This window comes from Galeopterus variegatus, unplaced genomic scaffold, assembly GCF_000696425.1.
Source record: "Galeopterus variegatus unplaced genomic scaffold, G_variegatus-3.0.2 Scaffold879, whole genome shotgun sequence".
Taxonomy (NCBI): domain Eukaryota; kingdom Metazoa; phylum Chordata; class Mammalia; order Dermoptera; family Cynocephalidae; genus Galeopterus; species Galeopterus variegatus.
This window is the reverse complement of record NW_007726990.1, coordinates 297,310-321,897: the sequence shown is the minus strand read 5'-3', so window position 1 is coordinate 321,897 and position 24,588 is coordinate 297,310. Positions and strand designations below refer to the sequence as shown.

The 24,588-nt window shown below is 33.8% G+C and overlaps 1 protein-coding gene across 4 annotated transcripts in view; it reads right to left on the bottom strand.

Moving 5' to 3' along the window:
* Nucleotides 1-1,885: 1,885 nt before the first annotated feature.
* Nucleotides 1,886-24,588, bottom strand: part of HMMR (hyaluronan-mediated motility receptor (RHAMM)) — a 29,120-nt gene continuing 6,417 nt past the window's right edge. The window contains exons 4-18 of one of the 4 annotated variants that reach the window (XM_008573124.1): nucleotides 24,155-24,202; nucleotides 22,280-22,468; nucleotides 21,149-21,235; nucleotides 20,960-21,060; nucleotides 18,586-18,660; nucleotides 18,277-18,452; nucleotides 17,669-17,817; nucleotides 16,042-16,256; nucleotides 13,702-13,818; nucleotides 10,021-10,167; nucleotides 9,689-9,841; nucleotides 9,498-9,597; nucleotides 8,597-8,773; nucleotides 3,387-3,549; nucleotides 1,886-2,734 (exon numbers count right to left, since the gene is read on the bottom strand). In XM_008573124.1, the coding sequence (XP_008571346.1) occupies nucleotides 2,715-2,734; nucleotides 3,387-3,549; nucleotides 8,597-8,773; nucleotides 9,498-9,597; nucleotides 9,689-9,841; nucleotides 10,021-10,167; nucleotides 13,702-13,818; nucleotides 16,042-16,256; nucleotides 17,669-17,817; nucleotides 18,277-18,452; nucleotides 18,586-18,660; nucleotides 20,960-21,060; nucleotides 21,149-21,208 (1,653 nt within the window). In that variant the 5' untranslated portion in view covers nucleotides 21,209-21,235; nucleotides 22,280-22,468; nucleotides 24,155-24,202 and the 3' untranslated portion in view covers nucleotides 1,886-2,714. Of the gene's footprint in view, nucleotides 2,735-3,386; nucleotides 3,550-8,596; nucleotides 8,774-9,497; nucleotides 9,598-9,688; nucleotides 9,842-10,020; nucleotides 10,168-13,701; nucleotides 13,819-16,041; nucleotides 16,257-17,668; nucleotides 17,818-18,276; nucleotides 18,453-18,585; nucleotides 18,661-20,959; nucleotides 21,061-21,132; nucleotides 21,236-22,279; nucleotides 22,577-24,154; nucleotides 24,203-24,588 lie in introns of those variants that run through there. The other 3 variants (XM_008573127.1, XM_008573125.1, XM_008573126.1) reach the window with 3 other exon arrangements.

Sequence of the window (24,588 nt, the reverse complement as noted above, 5' to 3'; positions counted from 1 at the left end):
TCCTACCACATCCCCATTCAATTTGCCTATTTAGCCTGTGAAGAAGACAAACAGATCTTTGGAGAATGACAGTGGCTTCTCATAAGCTTAATCAAGTTGTGACTACAACTGCAACTGCTATACCAGATGTGGTTTCATTGCTTGAGCAAACTAACACAGCTACTGATACGTGATATGTAGCTATTAATCTGGGAAATGCCTTTTTCTCTATCTCTGTCTAAGGATAGAGAAAGGTCGACCAGAGCAGTTTGCTTTTAGCTGGCAAGGCCAGCAATACACCTGTCCTACGTCAGGGGTATATCAACTCTCTAGCTCTATGTTATAATTTTGTTCACAGGGATCGTAAATGCTTTTTCCTTCCACAGATATCACACTGGTCCATTACGTTGATGCATTATGCTGACTGGACCTAACGAGTGAGAAGTAGCAACTACTCTATACGTACTGGTAAGACTTCTACCTTAGTAAAATTTCTAGGGGTCAAGTGGTGTGGGGACATGTTGAGATATCCCTTCTAAGGTAAAGATAAACTGTTGCATCTGCACCCCCCTACAACCAAAACAGAGGCACAAATCCTACTTGGGCCTCTTTGGATTTTGGAGGCAGAACATAACTCATTTGGGTGTGTTACTCTGGCCTATTTACCAAGTGACCTGAAAAGCTGCTAATTTTGAATGGGACCCAGAATAGAAGGTTCTGCAATAGGTTCAGGCTATTGTGCAAGCTGCTCTGCCATTTGAGCCATATGCCCTTGCTGATCCAATGCAATGGTACTTGAAATGTCAATGGCAGATAGGAAATGCCGTCTGAAGCCTTTGGCAGACCCCTACAGGTGAATCACAGTGCAGGCCCTTAGGTTTTTGAGCAAAGCTCTGCCATCCTCTGCAGATAACTACTCTCCTTTTGAGAAATAGCACTTGGCCTGCTACTGGGACTTCATAGATTCTGAATGCTTAGACCATGGGCCATCAACTTAACATGCTAGTTGAGTGGCCCATCATGAACTGGGTATTATCTTACCCACCAAGCCATAAAGTTGACTGTGCCCAGGAGCACTCCATCATCAAATGGAAGTGGTATGTATGTATGTGATCAGGTCCAAATAGGCCCTAAAGGAACAAGAAAGTTTCATAAAGAAGTAGCCCAAATGCCCATTGTAGCAGGAGTGGGGACCATGGGCATTTGGGCTACTTCTTTCTTTGGGCTACTTCTTTGAGCTACTTCTTCCTCTCAGCCTGCACCTATGGCCTCATGAGGAGTTCCCAATGATCAGTGACAGAGGAAGAAAAAACTTGGGCCTGGTTTACAGACAGTTCTGCATGATGTGCAGTCACCATCCAAAAATGAACACCTGCAGCATTACAGCACCTTTCTGGGACATCCCTGAAGGACAGTGATAAAGGGAAATCCTCCCAGTGGGCAGAACTTTCAGCAGTGCACCTGGTTGTTCACTTTGCTGTTACTTCATCTTGGCTAAAAGCAGAAGTCTTGAACCATTTTATTTTATTGATAATTTTTTCTAATTTTTACATTTCCTCTGAACTTAGTTCAAATAACTACATTTTAAAATTCAGCCATATATAATAAAATATAATAAAAAATATATATAATATATATTAAAATATAATATATATTAAAAATAATTTATTATAAAAAGTTATTTGATGTGATAATCTCTGTTGGTCCATCAATGGGGAAACACTACAAAAAATATATATGTTGTACCCACTATGCAAATCAGATATTTTAGAGGGAGAATTACCAATTTCTAAACAGTATCATTTATGATTCTAGAAACAAAGCAGGGTGGGGAGGGCAGAGGCAATAAACACATCTTAAATAAAAGCATTAATGTAACCTCATAAAATGCAAGTTGAATAATTAATTGGGTAAATGATTTATTTTGTGATCTTATTTCATATTATAAAAATTCTAATCAAATGCTCAGTAGACAGGCAGAGGACAAGCAGTATGTAACAAATTCTCTCAAAAGGTTACATGCAGAGTTTGTCAGACTTTTAGCATACCTAACAATTAACTGAAGAGTTTGTTAAAAATTCAGGTTTACAGGCCAAACCACAGATTATAATTTAGTAGAACTAGGGTGGAGCCTAGGAATCTGTAATTTATGAAACAACTCAATGGTTCTGATGAAAGATAGAGAGGTTACTATGGAGTTAAGCTTGCTCTTATTTCTTATTTGAACTGGACAATTGGAAGCACAATGGGTAGGACAGAATGGACATTAGCAGTAGCAAAGCAGAGGCAAAAACAGACCAAGGTGCGTTAGCCTAGCTCAAGAGGTTCACATTTGAAAAGAATTCTGGGATTAAGTTAAAAAGTCTAGGGGTTATAGTCTTGAAACTAAGGCTTTACAATAGGGAAATAATAATATGACAGTGATTTTCAAAGGAATGTTGATTTGATGGGATGCACTGTAAGCTGGAAAGCCAGTTAGGAGGTTCGGAATAAGACAATAAAGCTAAACATTAAGGAAGAGGCATTTACAATAGAAAATAAAATGTCAAAAGATGTTTTGGTAAAAGATGTAGAACTTCCTTTCACATACCTATAGATATGCAGTTAAAATTAAATATAACATTATAAAATACTTATACACATAATAATAATAGCAATAACCATAATAAGAATGAAATAATCTTCAACTGGTTTTCAGATGTTTACTTGCAAGATTCTTGACACTCCATAGGAGCTCAGCAGCAGTTTGTATTGCCTGGAAGGATTATTAAAAAGAAATATTAGTATTTTATTTGTTCTTTTTTAAATGGGTATGAATGCTTACTTTTATTTATTTTTATTATATTTTATTTTTTTTGGCAGCTGGCCAGTATTGTATTTTAAATTAAAATGAATTCAATAATCATTATAAGCTAAAAACAGGCCTCCTATCTTCTCTAAGGCAGAAAAAGCAATGCTCACATCCTGCAGCATAACTTTATTTATATTATTTCAAATATTTTGCTTTATTACAAAAGATACAAAGATTCACAGTCAAGAAAGAGATAATTTACCTCTCTAAAACTACAAATTAGAAAATGTTTAAGGACCTAAGAAACATTTAGGTTAAAATGCTAAGAATATTAAAAAGAAAATAATTTTCTTTTGTGTGGGGGATGTAGGTAGGAGCAAAAAAGTCATGCAAGACTTCAACGAACTGAGTTTGAAGGATAGGGGGGATCTGGATATGTAGAAAAGAGTATAGAAGGAAGGAGAAAAAGGCATCAGACAAGAATCTCAGTAAGAATTTCTTTTATATCAGAAGGTGTCAATAAATTTCCACAGTTCATAAAATGGGTAACTTGCTGACTGCTGTGAAAGCAAATCCAAAGGAAGATGACTCTTCTGTACATTTATTCATTCCTTACCTTCTTTTAATGGGGTTTTCAGGGCAAAATTCTCTTTACTTTCATGATGAAAAGCCTTTGAAGGATCAAAGTGTCTGATACCCAGAACTTTATTCAATTCCCCCTGAAGTTTTGCCTCACTTTGTTTTCTTTTAGCAAGCTGAGAGCGGAGTTTTGACACTTCCTATATAGAAAAATAGACAATAAACAATTATTAAAGCTCATGTTGGGGAAACGTATTAACAATGTTGTGAGCAAATTCCAAAGTTGTTTATATATGAAACCTAATGGCAAAAATCACTACTAGATATAGGCTTTAAAACTGAATTACAAAATGATTTTGAATATCTGTGACAAAGGAGATAAACAGTCTTTTAAATCTTCTTGCCCCTCTACAAATAGTTGCAAAGCTATTTTTCTCATAAAAGTTCAACTCAAAATTAATTCATAAGATCAACTTCTGCAAGATAGCATGGAAGTTCTGCTGACTCACTCCCAAGTGAAACTGAAAATTATAAAAAGGCAACCAGTCAAAGCTTCTAAAAATGGTTCTAAGGGCAAAATAGCAAATGAAGAAACATCTCTTCAAGGAAATCTATAAAAATTTGGTGAGAAAGATGATGTCTGTGGTACTTAAACCAAAGATGCTTCCTCCCTTCCCCACCCCTCGCTTAGTTTAGCAAGGCAGAGACTCCACGTCAGACTGCTGTAGCCAAGAACACAGGACTCCCTCTCCCCCCAACTCCCAGTCAGAGGCTTTTCTTCCCAGAAGGAGCAGGACATCAGTGTTTCTCATCTTACTCCAGCTCCCCGTTACTGAATTATGTCCTGTGCAAATACAGTTGAGAGGTGGGCAATCCCTTCCTCTACTCGATCCCACTTGCGAAACAGAGGCTCTACTTTGGGCATGGTGTGCTAAACATACTGGGACTCTAATCGCCCTTGCTGTGGGTCATGAGGTGATGGTTCCACACCAGGAGAGACAGGCCAAGAGAACCTATTCCATTCCCCTTCCCCACAAGTCTACCAAGAATTCAGCTCTTAGGATAAAGGTGTCACTCAGAGAGAAGCTTGCCATCGTCCCCAATTCCAGCTCCAGAATCCTGTACAAGAGATTTTGTCTGAGGGGAAAAGCATCCATAAAGCAGATGGCTCAAAATTTCTTCCTCTCAAAAATAATTTCATTTGCAATAGATCTTGGAGAAGTTCAAGCCCAGTTCTGAAGAACAGTTACAGTTGTGCTGATGGAGAATCAGAAGGAGATTCAAGACAGAGGCTAAACTGCAGGCCAACCAGTTTGTAGGAGAGAAGTGGGGAATAGACAGCTGGGAGAAGCCCTCCTGGAGTCAGAAAAAAATATCAATCGCTGAACTCAGACACAATTCCTACAAAGGAGCCAGAGTTTTGATGAATTAGTTTGTACAGCAAATTATGCCCTGGGGCATTGTTATGATCCAGCAACTAGTAGAGTTTTAACAGCTATGTATGGTCAGGGAAAAAGAGAAAGACAGCCCTAACAAAGCAAGTATCGTCCCAAGGTGACTGTGGGCATACCCAAAACTGTACCTCCTAGAGTAGCAACATCAGAGGCACAACAATATTGGGGGGTGAGGGTGGAATAGACTTCACTAAAGTTATCTACCACTTAATAAATAAATACACAAACAAGCAAATAACAACAAGCCTGGGGGGGGGGGCAGGGCCCAGAAGTGCTACAATATATAAGATATTCACTTTCCAAGAAAAAATTACAAGGCATGCAAACAAACAGGAAAGTATAATCTATAACTTGGGAAAACAGCAGGCAACAAAAAACTGCCTGTGAGAATAATCAGATATATTTATCAGAAAAATATTTAAGAAGGCATGCAAACAAACAGGAAAGTATAATCTATAACTTGGGAAAACAGCAGGCAACAAAAACTGCCTGTGAGAATAATCAGATATATTTATCAGAAAAATATTTAAGAGTAGCCATTATAAACTTGTTTGTAGAACTAAAGAAACTAAAAAACAGACGAGACTCAAATTACTAGAATAAGAAATGAAAGAAGGAACATTACTACTAATCTTACAGAAAGAAAAATGCTTATAAAGGAATACTATGAACAACTGTACACCAACGAATAAGATAATTCTGATGAAATGGACAAATTTTATAAAGACATAAATTACTGAAACCTATTCAAGAAAAAATGGACAGTGTGAATAGACCTGTAACTAGTGAAAAGTTTGAACTGGTAATCAAAAGTACCCACAAAAGAACAGCCCAGTCCAGATGGCTAAACCAATGAATTCTACCACACATTCAATGAAGAATTTATGCCAATTATTCACAAACTATTCCAAAAAATAAAAAGGAGGAAACATTTCTCAACTCATTTTATGAGGTGAGTATTACACTGATAAAAAACCATATAAAGACATTACAAAAAAAGAAATCTACAGAATAATATCTCTTAGGAATATGGATGAAAAAATTCTTAGCAAATACCAGCAAACTGAATCCAGTAACATACAAAAAGAATTGTACACTATGACCAAGTGGGATCTATCTTAAAAATGCAAGGATGGATTAATATCTAAAAATTGATTAATGTAAAAACATCTTATCAATAAAATAAAAGACAAATTACATGATCAGCTCAATAGAAATAGAAAGATTTGACAAAATTCAACACCCTTTTATGATAAAAACACCCAACAAAGTAGGAATAGAAGGGAGCTTCCTCAACTGGATAAAGAGCATCTATGACAAACCCATAACTACAAAGTTAACATCACACTTCATGCTGAAAGACTGAATGCTTTCCCCATCGATCAGGAACAAAATGGGGATGTCTATTCTCATCATATCTATTCAACATTATACTGCAGGTTCTATCCAGGGATATTAGGCAAGGAAAAGAAATAAAAGGCATCAAGATTGGAAAAGAAGTGAAACTATCCCTATTTGCAGATGACATGGTCTTCTATATAGAAAGTCCTAAGAAATCCACTAAAAAACTATTTGAACTAATAAATGAGGTAGCAAGGTTGCAGGATACAAAAATCAGTATATAAACATCAATTGTATTTCTAAACACTTGCAATGAGCAATCCAAAAATAAAACTGAGAAAACAATTTCATTTATAACAAGCATCAAAAGGAATAAAATACTTAGGGATAGATTTAACAAAACAAGTGCAAAACTTATACTCTGAAAACTACAAAACACTGTTGGAAGAAATTAAAGGAGATCTGAATAATTAGAAAAACATCCGCTGTTTACAGATTGGATCAGATTGGAGCATATTTGGCAATATGCTCCAATCTGATCCACAGATCCAATGCAATTCCCATCAGAATTCCAGCTGGTTTCTGTGTACAAACAGAAAACCTGATCCTAACATTCTTATGGAATTTCAAGGGGTGCAGAATAGACAAAACAATATTGAAAAAGAACAGACTAGGAGGACTTACACTTCCTGATTTCAAAACTTACTACAAACTACATCTTATGGTGGCATAAGGATAGATATAGGTCAATGGAAGACAGTTGAGTTTAGAAATAAATGTATAAATATACAGTCAACTGATTTTCAACAAGGGTGTCAACACCATTCATTGCGGGAAAGAATACTCTTCAAAAAATGAAAGGGACAACTGGATAACCACATAATAAAGAATAAAGTTGGATCCTTACCTCGCACAATATACAAAAATTAACCCAAAATGAATCAATGAATTAAAAGTAAGCTAAAACTATAAACCTCTTAGAAGAAAACATATGGGTAAATCTGAATTACCTTAGATTTGGCAAAGGATACATAGATACAAACCAAAAAAAACAAGTAACAAAGGTAAAATAGATATACTGAACTTCATCAAAATTTTGTTCCTCAAAGGACATCATCAAGAAAGTGAAAAGACAACCCACATAATGGGAAAAAATATTTGCAAATGATACATGGTAAGACTTGTATCCAGAAAATATAAAGAACTCTCACAATTCAACAATAAAAAGACAAATAATCCACTTAAAAAATGGGCAAAGGATCTGTATAGAAATTCTCCTAGGAGGATATACGAATGGTCAATAAGTGCATGAAAAGATGATCAACATCCTTAGACATCCGGCAAGCGCAAGTCAAAACCAAAATGAGATAGCACTTCACACCCATCATGGCTAGAATCAAAAAAACAGATAATAATAAATGTTGATGAGGATGTGGAGAAACTGAAACCCTCGTACACTGCTAATGGAATGTAGAATGGTAAAGCCACTTTGGAAACAGTCCAACAGTGCCTTAAATGACTAAATGGAGTTACCATGTGATCCAGTAATTTCACTCCTAGGTAGTATATACCCAAGAGGAATATACATATATGTTCATACAAAAACTTATACATGAATGTTTATAATGGCATTATTCATACTAGCTACAACATAAAAATAACCCAAGTGTCCATCGACTGACAAACTGATAAAATGTGGTATGTTCACACAATTAATTATTATTAGGCCATAAAAATGTAATGAAGTACTGATACTTGCTATGACATGGATGAACCCTGGAAACATGGAAACATAATGCTAATTGAAATTAGCCAGTCACAAAACCACAAGTATTCCATGAATACAAAATGTCTACAACAGGAAAATTTATAGAGACAGAAAGTAGATTAGTAGTTGCCTAGGGATGAAGAGACAGGTAGAATGAGGAGATGGAAGGCTGATAGGTAGAGAGTAAAGAGTTTAATTTTGAGACAATGAAAATGTTCTAAAATTGACTGGTGATGGTTGCATGTATCTATGAATATACTAAAACCCACTGATTTGTATACTTTAAACGGGTGAAATATATGGGATATAAATTACATCTCAATAAAGCTGTTCAAAAATTTAAATACCTAACTATTTTTGAATACTGCTTGTCTGTATGGTATTTACATCAGAGTTTGCTATTTTGCAAACAGAAATAGATGTGTAAAGCTTTGTGAATTCTTCCGGTTACACTAGTAATTTTCAACATACTACAGAGGTGGTTGGAAAATCTGAGAACACTGAATACCTATTTGGTCAACATTCCTAAATAAACCTATTAATTCTCAGATGGATTTTCCTATATAAATGGCTGGTTTTTTTCTGGTACCAAAGAACTTAATTTTACTTAACTATTATAAATAGTTAGAATAATAAACCTTCCACCCCAATATCTTTAATAAAACTAAATGTTATTTTACAAACCAATTTGAGTTGGCTATTTTCATCTTTCAATTTCACAACATGCTTGATTTTTTGCTTTAGATTCTGATGACCCAATAATTTAGCATATGAATCTCTTATTTTATTCAGCTGTTCCTGAGCTTCACCATGTTCATTCAACAATGCCTGTTTCTCTGCTTCAAATGCATCCAGTTGTAGCTGAAAAACATTTTTTTAAAAAGTTAAGACTTAAAACTGTTAAGTCTTACTAGCTTCATATAAACCATAAAAAAACTTAAGAAAATTAAAAAAAACAACAACAAACAAAAACAAAGTATGCTTACATATTCTTAGGGCTCTCTATAGATTTTTTATGAAAATCTTTTAAACTTTGTATTTTTCATTTCAAAGATCATTAAAACAGAGGAAAAGAAACAAAGATAAAAAGCCAGCTAACCAGCCTTATCTGTGTCATCTGGATAACCACATTATAACCAATACTATACTTCTACTCTATTTAAGTAACAAAATTAGCATTCACCCTTTTCTTCTTTTGAAAAGATCAGCATATCAATTTGAGAAAAACTGAGGTAGATCATAACCAAATGCATATCACAAGTTAACATATATTTAAAAAGTTCATATTAAAAGAGCCTTCTGAGATATTAACTTTAAGTTATTAGAAAGTATTTTTTAACCTACAAAGGCCACATTTAAACAATTTATGTCAATTTTAATTAGCCAATTATACCTCAATAAAACAAAAAAATTTATGTATAATAATATAATAAAATTTATTAACTTTCTTTAATAAAGTATAATAGGCAAAGTAAACACACAGCAAACGATCTTGCAGAAAAATCAAGTCATTGTCATGACTATAACAGGGAACAGAGTGAATTCCTAAAATGAAGATGAGTAAGTTTAGTTCTAATTGACAAACCTGAAAAGGTTTTGTTTTATTATACAGTTCTTCATAAAGGAGACGCCACTTATTAATTTCCTCAGTTAATTCTGCCATGGTATTTTCTTTTCCAGCTTTTCTGTATGGGAAAATTAAATTAAAAAACATAGTTATGTTAAAAATAACATTGTAACTGAGTTACATGGCAGTAAATTCTAAATCCAGGTTACCTTGCTTCCTCCTCTTCCAATTGTTTCCTAAAGTCTTCATCTTGTTGCTTGAGTTGGTTCTGCAAATCAGTTATTTTTTTAAGAGAAGAAACTGTGATTTCTTTAATTTCTGCTTCCTTAAGTGCTGACATGGTCTGCAGATCTAGAAGCATCCTTGGGTTTGAGAGAAGAGTACATTAAATATTTTACAGCTATTTTAATTACTTTTTTCTATTGCCAAAAGCAGGCCATGGGACTATTCCCTGAATCATTTACTAGCTGGCTTTCAACATTAAATTGTCTACATGGCTCTAAGGCTACCAGTGTAGACAGGCTTTATTTGTTCTACATACCTTGCATATTCTTGATTTGTGCTCTCAGTTGCCAACACCTGATGTTGAACATCCTCTGCACATTTTTCGGCCTTCGCCACTTTTTCCTGTAGTGATGAGTTCTCCAGCTTAAGGACTTCTATCTCACTAGCTGTCAATGCTTTATAGCTTATTAAGAAGAAAAAAAAAATCAAAACATTTTTCTAACTATTGTGTAAATGACAAACATATGGCTAATAATTTTACATTTTATACGTTTTTAGGTAAAACAAACAAACCCTTATGATATAGTCATGCCTTTACACAGGTAAGAATTCAGTGTTATAAGGTAAATACTAATGAGTTTACATGGCATTTGTTCATTCAAAAAAAAATCAAGTGCCTACTATGTGCAGAACTATGCATATAGAGATGTAAAAAATTAACTATTAAATATGAAAATCACTTCAAAACAAAAAAATATATACAATCCTCACACCTACTGTCACAGAGTTTAAGGTCTTGTGGGGAAGATGGGGAATTGCCTTTCTTACTCTTCTAAAAAAATGTAAATATAAAGTAAATTTGTAATAAGTGTTATGAAGAAAAAAATACAAAGAACTTTAAGCTGATAGAACAGGGGAAGTTCAGAAAAGGCCATTCTGGGAAATTTATATGAGTTATAAATTTATATGAGAAATGACTTAGCCAGGCAGTTAGGGGAAAGCAGTTCAGAGGATAAAGATGCATATGTACTTGGAGGCAGGTAGAAGACAGTCCATTAAGAGGCAAGACTGGAGCCTAATGAATGAGAGAGGCAGGAGAATAAGCCAGAGGCATGAGCTGGTCATCACCGCAGGGCAGTGGGTTTACCTGAGGGATTAAGGGGAGCTGCTAAAGGTCTCTAAGTAAGCATGTGGATCACTCTAGAGGTATGAGGAGAGTGAGCTGGAGAAGGCGCAGAAATGAAAAACTAGATGATCAATTGGAAGACAATTATTTTTTCAGCCCAGGTGCGTAATAAAGAAGGCTTGGACTAGAATTGGCAGTGGAAAGATGTGAGATCTCTTTTGGAGGCAGAATAGAGATAGGCTGGATATTGAGGGTAAGAGAAAGAGAATGAGCAAGGATGACTCTAAGTTTTATGGAATGAGAATCTGAGAAGATGAAGATGTTACTGATTATGATAAAAAAAAAAAAACAATGAGACTGGAGCTATAAGGAAATGGAGAAGATCAAGAGATGTTCTGGAAGGTTAAATATGAGATGATTGTGAGATATCTACTTGAAGATGCCAAGTAGGCAGCTGGGTATATGGGTGTGAAGCTGAAAAGAAAGGTCTGGTTTGAAGAAATACATTTTAATGCCATTAGCATACTGATAGTAAGTGAAATCATGGAATGGATAAAATCCCCCTAAACCACTATTTTTCAAAGTAGTGAGAAGGAAAATTCCTTTAGAGGACTGAGATCAATCTCTGATATATAAAAATAATAAAAAAAATATATACGCACACAAATTATTTACCTATCTGTCATAATATATCAGATATACGAACACATCACTGGGAAAATAAGGTAATATTCAATGAATGGGTACTAGGCAATTGGTTAAACATAGGGAAAAATAAATATTTGATCCCTGTATCACTACACACACAGAAATCAGTTTTAGATGGTAAAATAAAAAGTGAAACTTTAAAACTTTTAGAAGAAAAATAGGTAAATATCTTTATGCTCTTGGAATAGAAATGGAAATAGAATACTTCTTAAATAAGATGCAAAAGTGCTCACAAAAACATCTATAGATTTAACCACATTAAAATGAAGAATTCTCACTCATCAGAAGAAACTATAAAGAAAATAAAAAGATAAGCCACTCTGGGAGAAGATATTTGCAATGTATATTGGTGATTTAAAAAACTCTACAAATCAGTGAGGAAATGATAACCCTATAGACAAATGAACAAAAGTCATAGCAAGCCTTTTATGAATAAAGAAAGATGAATTATCCACCATAAGAAGCCATTTTACACTTGGTAACATTGGCAAAATTTAAGAAATTTAACAAGCTTTGGTGAGGAATTAGATCAATGGGAATTCACACAACACTGGGGGGTACTATTTATTGAATAGTACCTTATTTCCCCAGTGATCTGTTCCTACATTCTCATCTCCACTTTGAAAAGGTATTAAATTTTAAAGTCGAACATTCACGTACCTATGACCTTATAGAAATTCTTATACAGATATAGTAGGAGACTACAAAAATATTCATAAGTATACTATTAATAATAATAAAAGAAATGAGAAACAACCCAAAAGTCCAAGGTAGGAGTGGATAAATAAATTATGGTATGAGTATATTCATACAATCAAATATTCATAGCAGCGACCATGAACAAACTATAGCCTCAGGCAACAACATGACTCAATCCTAAAAACACACATAATGCAAAACGAAAAGGCAAGTCCCAGAAAATGGCACACACCACGATAACATTTTTGGTGATGTTCAGGAAAAAGAAAAATTAGATAATATATTATTTGTATGCATATACAGGCGTACTTCAAAATGTTCGTGGAAAAACAGAATTAAAAGATAATACTAATCTTTCTGTGAACTTTTTGAAGTGCCCTTATACATGTTATAAAATTATAATACACAGGAAAAAAGTGAGGAAATAACTAATGTGGGCTTCAAGATAGTGTTACCTGTTCAGAGAAAGCATGATTATGGAACAGTGGAGGAACCCATATATAGATACCAAGTTGCTAAAAATCTTTTGGCTTATAGTTGTCTTTTAAGGGTTCATGCATGTTGATTTTATCTTTATGCTTTTTTTAATCTTTTAGTTTATGCACATGTTGTGTACTCTTTTGCGTTTATAAAGTATATTAAAGTAGACAAAAAAAAGACCTCCCCCTAAATGATCTAAAGTAAATATAATAAAGTTAACAATAGACCTTTGTTGTGAGATGCATAGGTATTTGTTATATTATCCTTTGCAATTTGTAGTCCACCCCCAAATAAACTTTTTTTAAAAGGCAAATAACAAGTAGACAGAATAGGATGTGAGGAAGTGAATATAGCATACAGACAATCTATCAAGAAGAGGGACTGTGAAGAGGAGTAGAATTTGGGGTTAAGAAGGGTGTTGGGAGTGAGTGGTAGTGTTAGATAGCTGCAACAAAAGGAAGTGAGTCAAAGTAGTTTTTGTTTTTTTAATTTATGTGTTTTAAAGATGAATGCACATTAACGTTTTAACATTGACTGGAAAAATTCCAGTGGAAATGTTGGAAATTATGAGAAATTAGGATAAATAATGGAATGAGGCCACTGAAGGTTAAATCTAGGACACTTCATCTGTAATAGGTGGAAAGAGGGGATGATTATAAATATGGATGTGTTTATAGGTTTGATGATGAGGAGATAATAACTTTTGAATTCTTTAAGGAAAATGATGACATCATGAGAGAAAGGCAAAATTGCCAAAGTTTAAGAGTGCATGAAATCTTAAGTGGACAGTAAGAAAGAAAAATTTCTATATAAGTATAGTAAGATCCAGGTGACACTAAATGCCATTTTACTATTGGTCATTATAGCATTTACAGTAATACCAACTATTCACTTTGCGCAATTACTTTATTTACAGATTTTTCTAGGTAAACATGCTTTGCTGTTCATGTTACATTTGAGAGTTGGGGATCCCAAGAAAAATACCTTTCAAATTGGGCAGTAACATCTCCAAGGTTTTGTGCTGTATTATTATACCTCTCTTGCAAAAGCAGGGTGGCTTGAGTGTGAGCAGCATTACTTTTCTCCAGTTCAGCTTCTTTCCTAAAAAAAGATACAATTAAAAGATAAAACACTTGGTTAGAGCACAGAGCTGATAACACCAGGGCCAAGGGTTCACATCCCAGTACTGGCCAGCTGCCAAAAAAAAAAAAAAGGCTAATTACAAATCATTAACCCTAAGAAAGAGAATAGTATTCACCTTTGAAACTGAATCATATATGTCATATTTCATCGTTGCATTAGGTGTTAGGTAGTTAGATCCAAGTTTATTTATGTCCTATCTCTAATAGCATTAATTTTTTATGTACCAACTTTACTACTGGCTTCATCTTATCTTTCCTGCTCTTAATTTACTTTTGTTTTCATCCAAATTTACTTATTACTAAGTTTATCTTTCAATATCATATGTATTTATGTTGGGAGTTGAAAAATTTGAGGGGGAGAAGGTAGGGTAAAAAGACTCTAAAACAGAGTCTTACAGCAGCAACCAAGACTAAAGAATGCAAAGGATTACCAGTTATAAAGCACCTGGATTGAATAAAGTTTAATTCTCTGCACTTAAGCACTTAAGACATACTAATACAGTTAAGGACACTTCATTTTAAAAGTTCTTTTGAAAAAATAGTTAAAGGACTATGTGGATTTATTTTGATTATATAAATAACCCACATAACACATTGTCATTATTCAAAGATTCAACTTTTTTAATGCATTATTTTGCATAGATAGAATAGGTTTTAAGCCATCTTTAAAATATATGCTACATATATCGGTATATTTGAAATACTATATATTACCAAAATGGTGACAAAATTTTTAGATAGAATATGAACTTATGAGAGATCTTTTAAAGACTATATAGAACTAAAAAATATAAATACGCATTGTGCACTTACAGATTAAGTTGGACACTGAGACAAGATAAATAACTGATTAAATTAATTCTGAATATGGAATTTTTAAAATATACACACCACAGCAAGAGCAATCAAATATTATTAAAGGGTTTATAATAATAATAATTTCCTCCCTGTCCCCTACAGGAATCATTTTCAATCTCTTAGTTGGTTTTTCTTCTAAGTCTGAAATTTCCAGGCTGCAAGGGACCTTAGAGATCATCTCATAAAAGTCCTTTATTTAATATCTAATGAAGTAGAAAATGAAAGAAATTAAGACTGTCTTACTCAGAATCACACAGCCAGTTAATAGATCTAGTAATAAAATACCTATCTCTTAACTACTGGGGCAGAGTTCTTTGAGTTAGAATAAATGATTGTTTCAAATTTCTTCTCTGAAATCACATACTGAGTTTCTTAAGGTTCCTATTCCTTGAGACTGGCTACAGTATAAAACAATCCTGCTAATTACACTTTTTAACTATTCTCTGAAAAGCAGGAATGTATAAAACCTTGGTGTTCATTTACATCACTAATCACCACAAGAAAACAGAGAAAAGATTAATAATAAAAGTATTCAACCAGAGACAGATACACAGGTGTGAGATATATTATAATAGTGTAGGCTTATGTTTAGTACACGGTTTCTTGCTAGAAAATATTTTAGTGATGAGATCCCAAGGATTTAAATAACATAATCCATTATTTTATTTGCAATTTGAGCTCAAGAATCAAACTGGGTATTTTAATTTAAATAAATGTAGTGGAGAAGAAAGTATAATGTGATAGAAATAATATGAAACTAGAGTTAAAAAAAATGAGATCTCAGTCTTTCTACCTTGAATAAACTTATTTTTAAATGTTTCCCAGTTTTTTTCCCCATTTTGCTTTTAGACTGCTATTTCTGAAGTGTTTGTTCTCCCTCAAAAAGGTAATTAAAGGTATAACTTACACTACATAAACTGATGTACACACAAATAATGGAAACTTTTTAAATTAAAGGGTAGAATTCTTAATTTTTTGTTATTTTCTTAAATTCATTATTGTTATAATGCTTATGTCCAATCGTTTTTAGAAAATATAAGAGTACTAAAAGAGCATAAAACTTTAGTCATTTGTTTATTAAAACTCTCTTTAATTAAACCTCTGGCCTTAGAAAAAGAAAGGGCAACACTTTTAACTTTGGCTGCCATACCTGTTTGCATTACATTTTGTGCATGTGCTATACCTCTCTCTGTTTATTCATTACTTTTAATAATTCCAGCCTCACACACTCACATGGTTGATGTGAGAATCCTAAGAAAATGTACTAGAAAATACTTTTTAACAACTGAAGTCATATATAAACATGAGGTCCTATTAAACAAACCCTTTCAGCTTCTCTTCTAGGAGTTTTAGTTCTTCAGCTCTAGACTTTGTTTCCTCTTCCAATTGCTTGACCAGACTTTCAGCTTGATCCTCCTTTTGCTGTAATTTATCTAGCTCATCCAGTGCTTGCTTTAATTCTTCCTCAAAGAAATTCCTCTCTTTAATCATTTCCTCTTGGAAAGAACATAGCTTCTGCTGAAGACTGGAAGATAACTCCTACATCCAAATCAAAAAAACATCAAAATAATTTGAATTGGCATTGTGAGGTTTTATGGAGAGACAAAAAAGAATAAAAAATGAAGATAAAAGATATGGAGAGACAAAAAAAGATAAAAAATGAAGTATAAAATTAAATTCAAGAGTTTCAAGAAAAAACAACATAGATATATCATTTTATATGGATGATATCCTACCCCTTGTTAACATTGTGGCAAATATCATTTCAGGCCTTTTTTCTACACAGCACGCGCACGCGCACACATGCGCGCGCGCGCGCGCACACACACACACACTATAAAATTAAAATTATACTTCTGTCTTACAACTGGTTTTTATATACACTTTAATATACTTTTCTCACATATTATATAAAAAGTATAGTGATTTCAGTGTTATATAAAACTATTTTTAAGTTATATGATACACAAACACATCACCATTGTGAAAAAAGTCTAACTTTACAATGAAGTGACTATTATCTTTGACTACTCCCCACCCCAACAGCAGTTTCCCATTCTAGAGACAACTGCTAGTTTGGAATATATATGCCTTTTGGTCTTTTTCTATATATTCATATCCATGTATACATTTTTTGGATATAAAAAAAAAATATATATATATATATATATATATATATATTATATATATATATATATATATATATACACACACACACACACATATACACACACACTGTATATGTAAATGTAAGTTAAAAAAATAATAAAAACGGTTGCTGAGATCTTTTCAGGTCAGTATATATTGATTTACCTAATTCCTTTAGTTGTTGCATGTAGCCTAACGATATAATATTTCACATCAGCATGTAAGTACCTGTTGGCTCAGCTCTCACCAATGTTCTCAAATATTATCAAATGTTTTGATTTGTGCAAATCTTGCAAGTGAAAAAAAAAATTATTTCCATTTCTTTTGTTACTACTGAGGAAGAGCAGCTTTTCTGGTTTACAGGCCATCTGAATTTCTCTGAGAATTATCTATTTCCATCCTATGGTCATTTTTTTGTTTTTTAGTGGACTTCTTTTCCCATTGTTATTGAAATACTCTTTACAGAATCTGGATTTTAAAAATAGTTTCGTTTCTCCTGTTATTAAACGCTTTTATGAGATAACTAAATGCCTACATAGACTGCACCAGGAAGTTTTTAAAAAAGAATTTCCCTATATTGCTGCATTATTTATAATTTTTTCACATTATTAATAATCCTGTGGTGAACATGTAGTGAAGATCTATGGCTAAATCTTCAGCATCCTGATGATTGTTTCCTCAGGATAAGATTCTAAAACTAGAATTGCTGGATCAAAGGATATAAACAATAAAGATTTTCTGATACATAAAAAAATGTATGACATTGAATAAGCACTTTCTTTTTTTATATTGTAGTAAACTACCTTCTCTTGTTGCAGAAGTGAATCAATTTGCAACTCTTTTTGTTGTAGCTTTTCATGTTCTTGTTTTTCAAGAATAAACTTCTCTTTTAAGTTTTGCATCTTGGCATTTAGATTTTCATCCTGTTCTCTATTCCTGGTGATGAGGTCTTCTATAAAAGACAAAACATTGAAAATATTGTAACTAGATACCAACATTAACATCGAGAAACCCAGAATCCCACAATATTCCCTTATATGGCTTTTAGCATGTTATTCAGATTAAGTGTTTCCAAAGAAAAAAACCAAACCTATATAGTTTGTATCATTACTATATACACACATATATAACATATGCTATATAATAAAACACCCAAATCTAGTTCTGTACATCTACCAATTTTAAATGGCCACCCAGTGGGGAAGTAAAGAACTGCACAGTTATATATATTTCAATCAAGATAAACAATATATTGAAATAAATACAGAACAAATATTATATGAGTAAAAAATTCTCAAATACAGAACAGGGTGTTTTTGTTGTTGTTTAGACAATTATAAGTATATTGTACTTTTCTTAAATATTGTATGTAGCACTTATCTAAAGAAAGTAATTATGAACACTATAATACCTTTTTCTCGTTGAAGCAGTTGACATTTAACATTCAGGTCTTCTACTTGTTTAGACAACATAACATTTTCCTCAAGAGACTGCTTAAGGCTTAATATTTCATGATTCTTCTCTTTCAAATCTTCTTCTAACTGGGCAACATCCAGCTTATATTTTTCCACTTGATCTGATGCACAGCTGCATTAAACAAATTATTTTGAAGAGCACATCTATTTAGTCACAGGTAAAATTAACAGAAAAATGATGAAAATGATGTATTCATCAGAATTCAACAAAATAAGGCCCAATTTAAAGCTACTGCTCTTATTACCTAATTTCTTCGATGTATTCTAAGAGTTTTTCTGTTTCAGATTTCTCATCAATCTTTTCTTTCTCTATTGAAACACTAAAAAAAATTGCATATGTTAATATGAACTAATTTATTTACTTAATAATCATACATAATGTTTACTATGTATCAGATACTAGACACTATTGTATCAAGCAGGCTAACTCCAGAGTCCAAACTCTTATCCATTATTTTATGTGACCTCTTAAATTGACAATTTATATGCAAATAGACTAAAATTTTTATTTAAGTAAAAGAAACCGACACCCAGGTGTGAATATGATAGTTATTTGTATGATCACAGCACGAGTCACCAGCTTCAGTGGCAGGAAGCGGATGGCCAGGTTTTTCTCTACAGTGTTTTCAAAGAATGATGTGTATATGCTTAGGATCATGCAAGCCAGGTTTGTGATCAAGTCTACCGTATATTCACTGAGGGCTTATGCTGGTTGCTTATGCATTTTCAACTATGTTAACCCTTAAAAAAGCAACATATATGGGCCGGACCGGTGGTGCACTGGAGAGTGCGCCGCTTGGGAGCATGGCGGCGCTCCCGCTGAGGGTTCGGATCCCATGTGGAGACCGGTTCCCGCTCACTGGCTGAGCGCGGTGCAGGCGCAACACCGAGGGTTGCGATCCCGTTGCCGGTCAGTAAAAAAGACAAAAAGGAAAAAAAAAAGAAAAAAGAAATACCACTTCATATCCAGAAAGGTTAAAATCAAGTAGACTGACAACGTCAAATGTTGGTGAGAATGGGGAACAACTGGAAATATCATACATTGCTAGTGGGAGTATAAAATGGTACAACCGCTTTAGAGTTATTTAAAATGTTATACTACTTATGATCCAAGAATTCTATTCCTAGATATTTACCCAAGAGAAATAAAAACATGCCCACAAAAGGACACAGAACATGCATACTGCAATCTTTTCATAATAGACAGAAACTAGAAACAGTCCAAATAATAATCAAAAAGAGAACAGTAAACAAAGAGAGGTACAGATACTCCTCAACTTGCAATGGTGTTATGTCATCATAAGTTGAAAATGCATTCAATACACCTAATCATATGATTGATTTTTCTGGCAGCTAGCACCCACCCTGAATCTTTCTAATGATTTGACTCATTAAAATAACAAAGACTATCCCCTCACTCAGGAAACCTCAAGAGTTTTAAAGTCAAAAATGCATTTAATACACCCAACCCAACAAACATCATAGCTTAGTCTAGCTGACCTTAAATGTGCTCAGAACACTTACAGTAGCCAACATTTGGACAAAAACATCTAACACAAGCCTATTTTATAATAATGTGTTGAATATCTCAAGTAATTTATTGAATACTGTACAGAAAGTGAAATACAGAATGGTCATATGGGTATTTGAAGTACAGTTCCTACTATATGCATATCAGTTCACCATCGTAAAGTTGAAAAATCATAAGCTGAACCATCATTAAGTTGGGGATCGTCTGTATATTCATATAGTGGAATACTATTCAGAAATAAAAACGAAAAAATTATAACACGTATAGCATATGGATGGATCTTGAAAAATTACATAAAACAAAAGCCACACACACATACACATGCACATTCTCTCTCTCTCCTCTCATGCTGTGATAAATATCCCAACAAAGGCAAAACAAACCTATGATAATAGAAGTCAGACATAGTTGCGGAGATAGGATGCAATGCATGGGTAGTAGCAGGGGAGCAAGAAGGGGTATGAAGAAACTTTCTGAGGGAATGGAAATGTTCTCTATCTTGTTTTCTTAATGGTTACATCGATATAACCAGTTGTCAAATGTCTACAAACTGAATACTTATGATCAGTGCATTTTACTGCATGTAAAGTACGGCCGGGAGCAAGAAGGGGTATGAAGAAACTTTCTGAGGGAATGGAAATGTTCTCTATCTTGTTTTGTTAATGGTTACATCGATATAACCAGTTGTCAAATGTCTACAAACTGAATACTTATGATCAGTGCATTTTACTGCATGTAAAGTACGGCCATATAATAAAAAGAAGGCTAAGATTGTGCATTTATTACAGCTTCCTATGCCAGTGTTTCTCAATTTGACTACTACCTCCATAAGATTATGTGATTAGAAAAACTATGAGACCTTTCCTCAACATTAATACAGATGTACAAAAGTAACACAACTTTCTAGCATAAAATATGTGGTAATGATTACGGCTTAACTGTTGCTTAGAAAAAGGAACATGTCAATTGGAAGGAGGCAATGAAATAGGCACTGAAGGAATGTTAAAGTCTCACTAAACAATAACTCACTAAGAGAGGCAAATCAAGAACTGGTTACATGTAATTTCTCTTAACTTTTAGTCACTTACAGTTTCCCTTCAAGTTGTGCTGTTTTTCCCTGAGACTCTTCAAGATTCCTCTGGGTGACTTGCAGCTTCATCTCCATGCCTTCTTGTTTAGCCATCATACTCTACACAAGAGATCTTTGTCTTAGGAAATGAGAAATTGTCCAGATCCCCAGATCCAGACAGAGCAATCTTACCAAAGGTAGCACTAACCCTCATCTTTGTTTCTCTTTTGTTGCTAAGTTTCATCAGCTCCACGCTTAGAATTTTCATATTTTTCTGGTTACCATCTTCAGAAAACTAAGTAAAACAAACATGTAATAAACAATTTGTAAAATTTTCTACCAAGTCATATATAAAATCACTTACATATTGATTATTCTACCTATCATTGGGGCTATTATCTGCCTGCAATATCCTTTGGTAGAGAAAATAACCTTTGACCAACACAATTAACTGATTACACACTACTACTGTTCTTGTCTCTCCTTTTCTTTAATGTGACTTTCTGGTTTATTTCTGAAATGTTTGGGAGATCACTTCCCTTTACGTGCTGGAAAATCCATTGTGAGGCTCTAAAACAAGGCTTTAAGAGATTTCTTGGTGTTTTTGCTTAACAAAATGAATCTGAATTGCCTGGTATACGCTGAAATATGTAGAATATAGAGTCTACCCCAGGCCTACTAACACAGAATCTCCTAGGGTGGGGCCCAGGTACCTGTTCACTTCCTATGCTTGATTCTAGTGTAGTCTTACTCTTTTTGTAAGCAAAGAGCCCAGCACATTACAAGCGCTGAATAAATGACTCTTATTAAACTGAACAGTGGTTTATTTCCTCCCTCTACTTCTGTAACAAGCAGGATGACCACGTTAAGCCCTTTAAGATCTATTAGTGTATTAATATTGATAAACACAATTTATCTATTGAACATATTTAGTCTATCAATTTATTTATTTCCTATTCCATTCCCAAAAGGATTTGAGATGGAAGGCTGATGTTATGCTATTATTTTCTTCAAAGAAAGATCCTTAAAGTGACTTCTAGATATAAATACTATAATTTTATTAATGGTCTTATTTTCTGGAGATAATTTTGAGGGGTGAGAAAATGTCAGAAACTGAAACAAAAAGTAACTTGTTTGTTTATAACCTCTTAAGTGACAGACACCCTAATTAAAAAAAAAAAAAAGATAAAATAATCCCTATTGAAGCAGCTTAATATTTAAGGTACATTTAGTGAAGGAAAAGGGCTAAACTCGAGCCTACCCTTCCCAAACAACTGTAATGAGAAAAAAAATATTTACTGTTTATTCAATTGTACACATTATATTGAGGTTCAAATACCTTAGATTTTAGCAATTCATTAGTCCTGGTCAATTCAATAAGCTGTTTTTCCAGCGAAGCATTATTTGCAGAGAGAGACGTTTTTTCCCTGACTACAGCACTTAGCTTTGCTTCCACCTTCTCTAACTCAGATTCCAGATCCTGGATCCGCCTGTCCTGAGCACCACGTTCCTGCACAAGAACACGAATCTGGACAAAAATGAGGTGATAAATGAATTCACTGAGACAATCCCAACATAAACATATGCTACTGATAATCAGTGTGTTAAAGCTGCTAGGAAAACCTCTGATTTTGATGTTATGTTCATAGATAGTCTAATTTTACTAGCTATCTGTATAATCATATTTACATGATACATCTTAAAAATCTGTATACATTTTAAGAAAAGAAGGATTTTAATTGCCATAAACTTCCAAATGCAATTAAGCTGTCTATTCACTTTTTTTTTTTTTTTGGAGGTTGGCTGGTAAGAAGATCCGAACCCTTAACCTTTGCTTATTCACATTTAAGGTATTTCTACTTATAAGAGTTCTTCTTTTCTCTAGTTCCAACTACACAAATTCAAATTATAGTTTGAAATGCTAAATATCTTCTTTATTTCAAAAAGGCAGAGCTGGGCTTCTGAGCAAAATGTAGTAGGCATCACCAAACCATCATTCCTTCTGCTACTACGAGATTAAAAAAAACAACAAAAACTTAATATTTGTCAAAAGAAAATGTAGAAACCAGAAAATAATGAAATGCCATCTTTAAAATGGCAGGGGAAAAAAACCTGCCAACCTAAAATTCCATACCCAATGAAGTAACTGATGCAAATTATCAGTTCTAATCCTGGCTCTGCCACTCACTCATCAGCTACATCACTAAGACTCAGTTATTACGTCTGTAAGTACCGACCCCTACATCAGCAGCATGCATCCACACTAAAATGATAGCCAATATTATTAAAACAAATACAAAAGCATCAGAGCAACGAGACAGAAATTTGCAGTTATCTTGACATATTCTTTGTCCTAAACCAATGTTTAACTATAATCAAACAGAAAGTTTTAATATACTGAAAGAATATGCCCACTAGAAGAGTTGGTCAGCAATGGAAACATGGAAAAAAGACTGCCAGAGAAACAAAGGTGGCAGTGAGCAGCTGAACACTGCTTAGGGGTAAGGGGATTCTTTAGGTCTCTGCTACTCAACAGAAATTTCTGACATGATGGAAGTGCACTGTCCAGTATGGTACCTGCTCACCACAGGTGACTACTGAGCACTTGAAATGCAATTAGTGCAACTGAGGAACTGAGTTCTTAATTTTATTTAATCTTAATGAATTTAAATAGTCACCTGTGGTGAGTGGGTACCATACTATACAGCACAGCTCTAGGTTATTTCACTCCTGAGAAAGGCATATACCTATTGTACAGAGCAATGCATCAGGTTAGCATAACTCCATCCCAATCCAACTAATCTGCTAGGACTGCATGCTCACCAAGCAATTCTCTAGCTATGCTGTCTTAACACAGTTTAGAATACAGGAAGGGTATGCACTATGAGTAAATGTAAATATTTGATCCACATACCTAATTGTAATAAAACAACACTGGTTTTTAGTTATCACTTTTTCATGAAGCTGGCTTTCTTTATCCGTTCTTTAGGATGCTAACAAACTTGACTTTGCCAGCATACCACACTGACATAGCCTGGAGAGGCTCTGAAATATGATAACCACACAAAGGAACTGTTCCCTGGTAGGCACTGGTCTCAATGGCATGTTTGCCTCACTACAGGACTCCTCAAACTGCAACAAAATACTTGTCTCTTAATTCTTTGTAGCTCCTTTTTCATTACATAGTATTCCACATTTATTTAGCATTGCTTACCTCTTTTTCTAATATCTTCAAATCTTTATCATTCTTTTGAGATTCTTTCTGTTTAAAAGCCAAAAGACAATTATAAACAAACTTAAGTGCCACAAATATCACAGCCAAATTTGATTTTTAGTTATCAGAAAAGATTAAGAGTTCTAAACAGTTAATTTCTATTTTAAACATTGCACTGAGTCTATTAAACATTTTGTAGGTCACTTATTTGGTACATGAAAAAAAAGTTCTTAAAATCTTGGGGCTGGCTGGTTAGCTCAGTTGATTTGAGTGTGGTGTAACACCAAGGACAAAGGGTTCTGATCCCCCTACCAGCCAGCCACCAAAAAAAAAAAAAAAAAAAAAAAAATCGCAAAATATATATATATATATATATTTTGAGATTTTTTTTTTTTTTTTTTTTTTTTTTTGGGGGGGGGGGGGGGGGGGGGGGG